The sequence below is a fragment of the Galeopterus variegatus genome, unplaced genomic scaffold, assembly GCF_000696425.1.
Source record: "Galeopterus variegatus unplaced genomic scaffold, G_variegatus-3.0.2 Scaffold1485, whole genome shotgun sequence".
NCBI lineage: Eukaryota > Metazoa > Chordata > Mammalia > Dermoptera > Cynocephalidae > Galeopterus > Galeopterus variegatus.
The window spans coordinates 292,676-301,643 of NW_007727596.1; the positions used below are offsets into that span (position 1 = coordinate 292,676).

General features: G+C 44.1%; 2 protein-coding genes across 3 annotated transcripts in view; both read left to right on the forward strand.

Annotated features, from left to right (window-relative positions):
• LOC103594118 (multiple C2 and transmembrane domain-containing protein 2-like) overlaps positions 1-1,522 on the forward strand; it is a 61,522-nt gene extending 60,000 nt beyond the window's left edge. The window contains exon 7 of the mRNA XM_008577307.1: positions 1,463-1,522. Coding sequence (XP_008575529.1) covers positions 1,463-1,522 — 60 coding nt within the window. The remainder of the gene's footprint in view (positions 1-1,462) is intronic.
• A 68-nt stretch (positions 1,523-1,590) lies between these two features.
• Positions 1,591-4,909, forward strand: LOC103594117 (myomegalin-like). 2 transcript variants are annotated; one of them, XM_008577306.1, is made up of 3 exons: positions 1,591-1,910; positions 3,237-3,368; positions 4,674-4,909. In XM_008577306.1, exons 1-3 carry the CDS (start codon positions 1,832-1,834, stop codon positions 4,763-4,765), a joined length of 303 nt encoding a protein of 100 aa, XP_008575528.1. In that variant the 5' UTR covers positions 1,591-1,831; the 3' UTR covers positions 4,766-4,909. The 2 variants fall into 2 exon arrangements, 1 of the variants encoding a protein (XP_008575528.1); XR_550818.1 differs by lacking the exon at positions 3,237-3,368.
• Positions 4,910-8,968: the final 4,059 nt, after the last annotated feature.

Genomic DNA, 8,968 nt, shown 5'->3' on the forward strand with positions numbered 1-8,968 from the left:
GAGTGCACCACCGGGCTGGCCCCAGCATGTAATATTTTTAAATAGAGGAAGGAGAGACCTGCTGGATACTGATTTAAGTATACACAGTTCCTAAAGGAATGTGGCTTGGTTGAGGGGAAGCAAGAACCTCCCTCCTAACTGCTGATAGGAGAAACCTTCTATTCTGTGGCCCTTGATAATAATCCTTGAAAGAGGATAGACTCAAATTTTTCTCTGAATTGTGTCCCTGCCACCCTAGGTGGGTTTTTCTTTCAAAGGGCGACAGTAATGAAGAGCCCAAAAAGACATGGCCATCTTCCTGTAGCATCACTGAGTTGTGAGACACCATATATTTTCTGATTCTACAATCTCCTGCACAAGAGTAACCCAGTCATTCTTGGGACAGGAGCCAATGTGAGCTATATTTAAGAATTATTTTTGCAGTGTCGTGAGCCTTTCTGAGTGGGATCCAAATCACCACTTGCCTTACACAGAGACTCTCTCAGCTTCAGTAGAGGTCCAAGGTCAGCTGAGCCACTAGGACTGGAACCGGTACTGTCTAGATTCTCTGCATATTGGCCAGAAGTGGAGGCCATTTTTCCTTCCTCCTCCAACAACCCTGACATAGAACAATCCAGCTTCAGTAGAGGTCCAAGGTCAGCTGAGCCACTAGGACTGGAACCAGTACTGTCTAGATTCTCTGCACATTGGCCAGAAGTGGAGGCCATTTTTCCTTCCTCCTCCAACAACCCTGACATAGAACAATCCCATGAAGACTAGCTGGTGTGCTGCTGGTGAGGGCATAGACTGTTGGGTGAGTAGTCACCTGTTCAAATAGATCAGGAGAATATATCATCCTCTCGCTTTCTTGGTTCCTAAGATTGGCAGTGATTCCTGATATTGGAAGAGACATTTCCGAAGTACCTCCTTGAGATCATTCCAGCATTGGGAATCGTAGAGGCAGGTAGAAGAGGGGCCCCGGTACTTTTCCTGTGTGTGCACTGTGACCCTCAGATATTACATCTAACAATTACCTATTGATGTCATAGGCTAGGAAATGCCAGTAATTTGGGGGTAAACCTTATAGTCCTTGGGAAATTAGTCTTCATCTAACTGATATTCAACAGTAGGCTTGGGATCACTGACATTTACCTTAGGCTTCACTTCTTGGATTACTTTATTAGTTTTCTAGGGCCTCTGTAACAAAGTACCACAAACCATGTATCCTAAAGCAACAGAAATTTATTGTATCACAGTTCTGGAGGCCTGAAATCAAGGTGTCAGCAGGGCCATGCTCCCTCTGAAGGCTGTAGGAAGAATTATTCCTTGCCTCCTCCTATTTTCTGGTGGTTTCTGGGAGTGTTCATTGGTTTGTAGACGTACCTTGGTTTGTGGACATATCACTTCAGTTTCTGCCTCCATTGTCACATGGTCTTCTTCCCTGTGTATCTCTTTATCTCTCTGCTTCTTCTCCTCTTATAAGGACATTGGTCATGTTGGAATTAAGGCCTACCCTAATCTGGCATCATCTCATCTTAACTAATTACATCTGCAAAGACCCTATTTCCAAATAATGTCCCATTCTGAAGTTCCAGGTGGACTGAATTTTTGTAGGACACTATTCAGCCCACTATAATTGCCTTTAAAACACTTCATTTATAGCTTCTCTGTTTTTTCTCACATTTCTTTCTGAACAGATATCAGCGCTGCCACTCCTGCTGCTTTAGCTGCATTGCCCAGCAGCCATTCAGGAGCCAGATCTGCCCAGCCCTTCTGTCCTCTGAGTGGCACTACCCAGTTGAGCAGGACACCAGAACCTGGGTACCATGACAGCAGTGGCCCATGGGAAGAGATGAGGCCTCAGAAAATGAATGCATCCGGGGACCTCTCCTCCTTATCATCCTTGTTCTGGACCGACTCCAAATCCTCTGGTAAAACAGAAAGGGGCAGTTGGTGAAATAGAGCCCATTGACAGAAACAACTCATTACTTTTCTGGTGAGAGGATTTTTATTCCTCTGTTAGAACTTGGCTCACAGAAGTGAGTGAGAAGATGAAGGGCTGATCCAATGGGTCAGCCAGAGAATGAGATGCCAGCTCAGTGCTAGTTCTTTACAAGTACCTTCTCCTGTCCCCACCACCCAGGAACTCACTCTGGGCAGGAGACTAAAGGAAGTCAGGGTCATTCTGAGGCAATTTACAGAGAGGATGTGTTACCTCACATTCACATGCTCCCTTCTCTCTGTGCTACAACCTCTTAGGCCTAGATTTAGACTGTTCTAGAATGCCTGACTGTTCAGACTTCCATGGGGAAGGTCTTCCTTAGGTCAAGATCTACTGCAGGATGGAAAATTATTTCTGCAGAGTCACCCACCCTTACACACTCACACACATGCACGTGTGCATGCATGTGTGCACACCACAAGCCAATCCCACCCTCTTAAACTTTGCTTTTTGATTTGGAGTCAGGCGTTCTGGCACCCAGTGGCAGAGGACTGGCTTTTGAAGCAGCTCATTTTCTGCAACCCAGGAAGTATAACAATAAGACAGATGAAATCCTCAGAGAAAAACCTTACCCTAAGCAAAATATTCTAGTGAATGAAACCTATTCTTGGCCTCCTTCTCACCTTTGTGCATCTTTTTTCTTCCTTGGAGATTATTCCATTCTCTGTGGTTTCAGCTTCAGGTCTTGACACCTCCCTAGGCTCTTCTATGTTCCTCTTTGTCAAATTGGTTAAAGGAAAAGATTCAATATCGGGCATTATTCACAGCCTGATTTAATTTCACATGTATTTACTTTAGTCTTTCTCTCTATGAGTAGGAGAATATTAAAAGTTGTTCAAGTCAGGGGTCATCAGGGAGGAGAGGTATGAGGTAGAGAAGGAAGCCCTCTGAATTATTACTAGCCATGTGGACCAACTTACCCATTGCTAGGCCAGTCCTATCTAGAGGCCTTTAGTAGTGTCTCACTCCTGTTTTCCAGCCCACTCCCATCTCCCTTAGATATACTCAGCTCTGTCTGGGAGGAAGCCCTGTGGAGTTTCCTTACAGGGCACCATGTTGTGATGGAAAGCCCAGGAGCTCTTTAAATAAAGTTGCCTGGTGCTTCCTGGATGCCCAGGGAAGAGGAGGAAGTTGACAGAAGAGTAGATATGGGCAGGAATCTTGCAGAGAGACCACGGGCAGGCCCAACACCTGCCCAGGAGTGTTCAGGCTTCCCTATCTCCTCCCTCTCCCATGACATGGTGGTATGCTACAGGGGCCAACCTGCTGGAAAAGAATCTTATTGAGATCCAGAAGCTATGTCAGCGCCTGCAGGAGTCTGTCTGCATCAATGACCGTCTGAGGGAGAGGCTGGAACACATGCTCAGCAAGGCTGGCCAAGGAAAAAGTAGGGAAGGCTGAAATTTTCTATTCCTGTTCATATCTAGGGAGCCTCAAGAGGACATACAGATTATTGGGGCAGAGTTTCAGTTTTAAAGCACACTAGTGTGCCTTATTACACTAGCTCCTTACAATAGCCCAGATAGGGAAGCAAGGAGAATACTACTGTCCCCACTTTATAAATGAAGAAACTGCGTGGCCTGCCTCAAGCAGGGCTAGGTCTCATTCTCAGGGCTGTCTAACATGACGCCCATTCTTGTAACTCCTTATACCACTAGTGCTATTCTTGGGCTGTGGCCTGACTGGCAAGTTGTAGAACCAAGGTTTCCATGGTGCCCACTTCAGCAGAGGGAGGGCCACATGCCATTACCACATGCCTTGGATACCACCTGCCTCTTACTTTATATGAATGACCCTTATTCCCACACTCTTCACCCTGGATGCTCTCACTTGGAGGCCAGTTTTTCCACACCCCTTATCCCTTATCAAGCCTCAAAGAATGATGACCAGGGCCCCTACAGCATCACAATAGCAGCCAATTAGAGGGGAAGACCCTGATCCACAACAGTAGCCACTGCATGTGAGAGTGTACAGTCCACTGTGGTGTGCCCAGCAAAAATCATGCCTCAGCCATATCACACTGTTGTCCCAGTGCCTGACGCTGCTTGTCTGGGGCTGAAACTTTGGTGGGTTCAGGAAAGTATATCTTTGAAAGCATCTGTTACCCAAATGTGTGACTTGTCTGGATCGTTTTATTCCCTTTACAGTATCCACCTCTGTCTTCCATGGGTAGGACCAGGAGTCCATACCTTAGCTCTGCAACAAGAAGAGTGCCTCGGGAAAGCAAACTAGAGTTTCAGACTTACAGAGGGCAAAATCCAAGCTGAGGTCACTTTCCATATTTCTTCCTTTCCACAGCAATACCCAGTAGCAGAAGCAAAGAGCAGAGGTAGAGAGTACAAAAATTGCCCAGATCCATACAGCCCAAAGCTCAAATAGTGTTCTCAATCTATATAAGGCTGCTTCTTATAAGATCCCACTTACATGTTCCCATACTACTGACTCCAGGAGTCAATAGTTCTGGGAAATCCACATTTCATGTATAAGTCCCTTCCTCCGTCTTTACAGACAATGAAAAAGTCACTGGCTGTCAACTAGATATCAGTTTGGAGTCTCTTTCCTTTCCTTTCCTGCTTCTAGCTGAGTGTGGACCAGAAGGGGAAGGAATATCAGTTTTTGTTTGGAAAGGTCAGTGAAGAGACTTTCCTAAGGCCCTCCAGACTTCATTGCAGCTCTGTCTCTCCCTCCCTAGGTACTGCACAGTTAGCCCCAGATGTCTCCCTCATAGCCCCTCATTCATACACCCAGAGTCACTCTTCTGGCTCTGGTCAGGACATCCTGTGATATGACACCTGGAGGGTCTAGAAGAATGTTCTCCGGAACTGTTCCAGCCCTACCTATCCAACAGCATTTTGGGTTTGGATTTGGAGGCATCAGCCATTACCTTTAAATGAATGGACCAAATTAATAAATTATTATTTAAAATTATTGTTTACATATATTTATTGAATGCCTATAAAGAGTAAAATTTGTGTAGAAAAGAATAAAACCCAGAATGGTCTGAAATTTATGGGAAAGGTTAAAAGAAAAATGGGTGTTCTCTATTAGCTGTTTCAGAAGACTAGAATAGAAAGGCGACTACTGGGGGAAGGTAAGAAATATTAATCGACAATGGGGCTGTAGAACTCCTTGACTCCATTACATGCTTGGGAAGAACAGGAAAACCATCACATGTGAAAAGATAATATGATAAAACCTGAATGTTTTAAAGTGAGGGCAATTTACCAAACTCAGGTGAGCTCTATTCAAGAGAATGACCCAACCTGCTTGTCAATGTGGATAAACATTGAGAAGTTATAAAGATCATAGAAGGTGCCTGAAACTTGGAAAGTAGCAATTGTCAAAATTTCAAAATGATAAATGTCCTATATTTTAATATCTTTAGAGAGTAAATTTTATTTTGATCTTTTGCAAACTAAAAATAGATTGATATTAGGCAGTAGGTAGGTAAGCACCTAAAAAATATGGGCACTAATAACCATAGTGGTTCACTAAGAGAAAGCTAAGCCACATCAAGTTAGAAAGTCAAAAGAATTGCCTGGAGAGCTGTGCCAAGGGTAAAAACTAGGTCCACGTGCTCTTCATTGGTCATGATATAACTTGGTTTTAAGAGTATTTCTGGTTGGAAACTTTTTTCTCAGAGACATAGCTTAGCTAGAGTTTTCAGAGGATGATAAAAAAAATATTTTATGAAGAAAATTTACCTAAGGAAAAAAAAGAAAATTAATACAGTATCAAATATTTGAATGTCTGCCATATGGAATTGAAACTATACCTTGTCTATGAAGTTAGAGATCAGAATGAAGACCAATGGGTAAAAGTGGCAGGAAGGCCGAGGTGGCCTTGATGAAGAGAGCAATTTCTCCCAACTGGATCTAATGACAGAGTAGTATGCCTTATGTAGAGAGCTCCCTATTTGTCCTTGGAAGTGTTCAAGGCCAGAGCAGATGTCTCCTCATGGGGAATATCTTATTGGGAATTCCTGAAAGGGGAGTGTAGGGAAAATGAAATAAATGGTCAAGCCCCTTCAGCTGTTGGGAATCTTGCCGAGCATGACGTAGCCTGTTTAATGTAAATATGTTAATTGCACACATGAGCCCGCGTGTTCCTTGGTTATTTGATGTAATACCTCGGGAAGGCCACCAGGTGGCGGCAGCCGCCGCTGCCACCGCTACCACCGGGGGCTGAGCTCGTATCTGAATAAAGCCTATCAACTTTACCCACGGCTCCCAGGATCTTTTCCAATTGTCTAGTTCGCGACCTGCACATGAGGGGTCTGCGACCCAGTCTGCATAGGACGGGTTTTAAGGGTCTGTGACCCAGCCCAACAATAGGTTTGAAGGGTCTGTGAGCCCAACGGGAGCTTGCTGAACTAAATACCTTAGGAAAAATCCAACTGCAGGTTTTCTATGATTCATTAGTCAATATTCATAGCTTGGTCTTTTAAACAAAGAGTTTTATTGCATAGTTTTTATATGCTTGTCTTCTTTGGATGCTACATTTTTTCAATGGATCATCACAAAGGTGCCCACAACACCTCCGCATCTCCTGCTAATATACCTGGCACATCCCCTGATGCCTGGACACTAAGCTCAGCTTTCTGTAATTCAGACACCGCTCTTATTTCACTGAACTCAGAGACATACAAGTCATCCCAGGGGACATTATGTGGCTGTAGTGGGCCGGCTCCACCTCACATACCAATAGTGGTCCTTCCCTCTACCTTTGCCCTAGATCTTAATGTCAGTGTGCTTGTGACTGGACTCACCTTCCAGCAATGGCCCTGCAGTGTTGAGAAATTGCCCCTATCGTCTATCCTGCTTCCCAGCCTGGGCTCGTTAGAGCTCTTCGATGAGGATGAATTCCTGGGAAGACTGCTATCCTCTCAATCCCAGCTTCAAGAGCTCAAACTGAAGGTAGAGCCAAAGAAGACAGAGTGACAGTAGCTTTTATAGAACTAGAAGGAGAAGCAACAGGAAAATTTGTATTTTCAGGAGGAATGTCTATCCTTCCAGATAAGGGCTTCAAATGAAACACCCCATTTCATGAGGAAAGTGACTAGGGTAAGACAGGGGTGCCTACATTTACAGGCTCTGATATATTTGATTATAGAATATAGCTTCAGTCCTCACTAGATGGGTTATGCAATATAAAGGCTGTGCTCTATATTATGTTCCTAAAAGAATAACAAATTCTGACATAAACACCTGGCCCCAAAGTTTCAAATAAGGTATCACGTGGGCCTTTACATGAACTCACAGCTGCTTGTCCCCACCATCTGCACTAGGTTCTGTCTTTGCTATTGTATTGCTTAGGGCTCAGATCTTTCAAACACATTGTACAGACTGGGTCACCAGACCCCTCACATGCAGGTCCACGCTAGGTAATTGGGAAAGATCCCCGGAACTGTCGGCAGATGACCCCAGCTCAGTCCTCAGCAATGGCAGCAGAAGATTACAGGTCCAGCAGCTTACATGTCTAGCGGAGGCGGCAGCCTCTCGGAGGGTCCTGGAGGCCTTGGCAGCAACAGCTGGTGGCAGTGGTGGGTGCCAGGGATCAGAGCCACTCGTCCTTTATACTTAAGTCCATAACCCAGGACACCTGGGTGTACATGCACAATTACATTAGACAATAACCAAGGAACACCTGGGTGCACGTGCATATTTACATCAAATGCTCAGCAAGATTCTGAACATCTGTGGGATCTCGACCATTTTCCTATATTTTCCCAGCAGCTACTATTTACTGTTTATTTTTTGGTTTGGGCAAACAATTTAGGCTCTCAAGTACTCAAGCCAGGTTCAAATTACTCATCTGTGAAACTATAATAATAAAATATACCTCATATGTTTGTTGGGAGCATTGAGATAGTTTACAGAGTGCCAGGCAACATAGGAATCACTGAATTAATAATAGCAATACATATTAAATATATTTAGTATGTATTTCTTGTGTTTAGGGGTGCTTTAAAAATGTACAAAACATTATTTCATCTGATGAACATAGGATTTTTGCATTTTCCAAACCTTGTCGACTCAGTCTTCCTTGCTTTCTCAGGACATGCTTAGCTCTTCTCTCAGTAATCCTTCTCCATCTAATCTCCCTTATTTTCAAAAAGAATGTAGATAGTGCCCTCAGCAACCCAATCTTCTTACTTATTTAACTTCTAATTAAAAAAAAAAAAATGAAGCGGTGTTTGGTTATGTCTTCCTTTCCCTCCATTCAGTCTTTCTGGTCTCCTTGATTTCCACCTTATGAGCCAGCACTTGTCTCAATCACTGTTGGCATGCTACCCTACCATGTGCCCTGAGCAAGAAACCATACCATATTTATCAAAAAAGGATATTTTAAATCACGTTGCTGTCAACAAGATGGTTTCTCTCATGAGATCAGCATACAACTGCTCCTGCCTTCAAGCCCAGGCACAGAAGTAATCACACCTGTGGTTCTTGGACCTTATTGCCACCTGTAGTTCATTTACTATCATTGTTCTTTTTTCTATTCCCCATAATTGCCAATAGCTAATACTTTTGTGTGATCTTAACATCTGTTCTGGGTTTGACTGCGACAGCCATGAGAATTTGCCCTGCAGACCTAATACATGGAGCTTAATTGACTAAGGTCCCCAGCTGCTACGATTTAAAACCCATCTCTGAGGCCACACCTCCCACGGGCTGCTCCCTGCCAACAGCTGAGTGCAGTGGGGATACTAAGGCAGACCCATTCCTGGGAAACTTGGGACTCTGTTGGCTATGTTTGCCTGACTGGCTCCACAGTGACTCCTCCAAAGCAGGCAGTGTTGGACACTTCCACTTAACTTTGTCTCCCTCTCTTCTTCACTCAGAGTCAAATTTGCTTCGTGGCCTGAAGGCTCTTCCATCCTTCCTAAATACCTTCTTATTTCCTTTCACATAGGCATTTCCCCTAATGAAGTCCTTGCATATTTAATTCTGCTTGGCATTAGCTTCTTGGAGGATCTGGAATAAC

Excerpts from the sequence above, each read along its gene's own strand:
- LOC103594117 (XM_008577306.1), top strand. The coding sequence starts at position 1,832 with ATGAGGCCTCAGAAAATGAATGCATCCGGGGACCTCTCCTCCTTATCA. Across the intron at positions 1,911-3,236 it reads GACCGACTCCAAATCCTCTG|GGGCCAACCTGCTGGAAAAG; the intron begins GTAAAACAGAAA and ends GGTATGCTACAG. Across the intron at positions 3,369-4,673 it reads CAAGGCTGGCCAAGGAAAAA|GTACTGCACAGTTAGCCCCA; the intron begins GTAGGGAAGGCT and ends CTCCCTCCCTAG.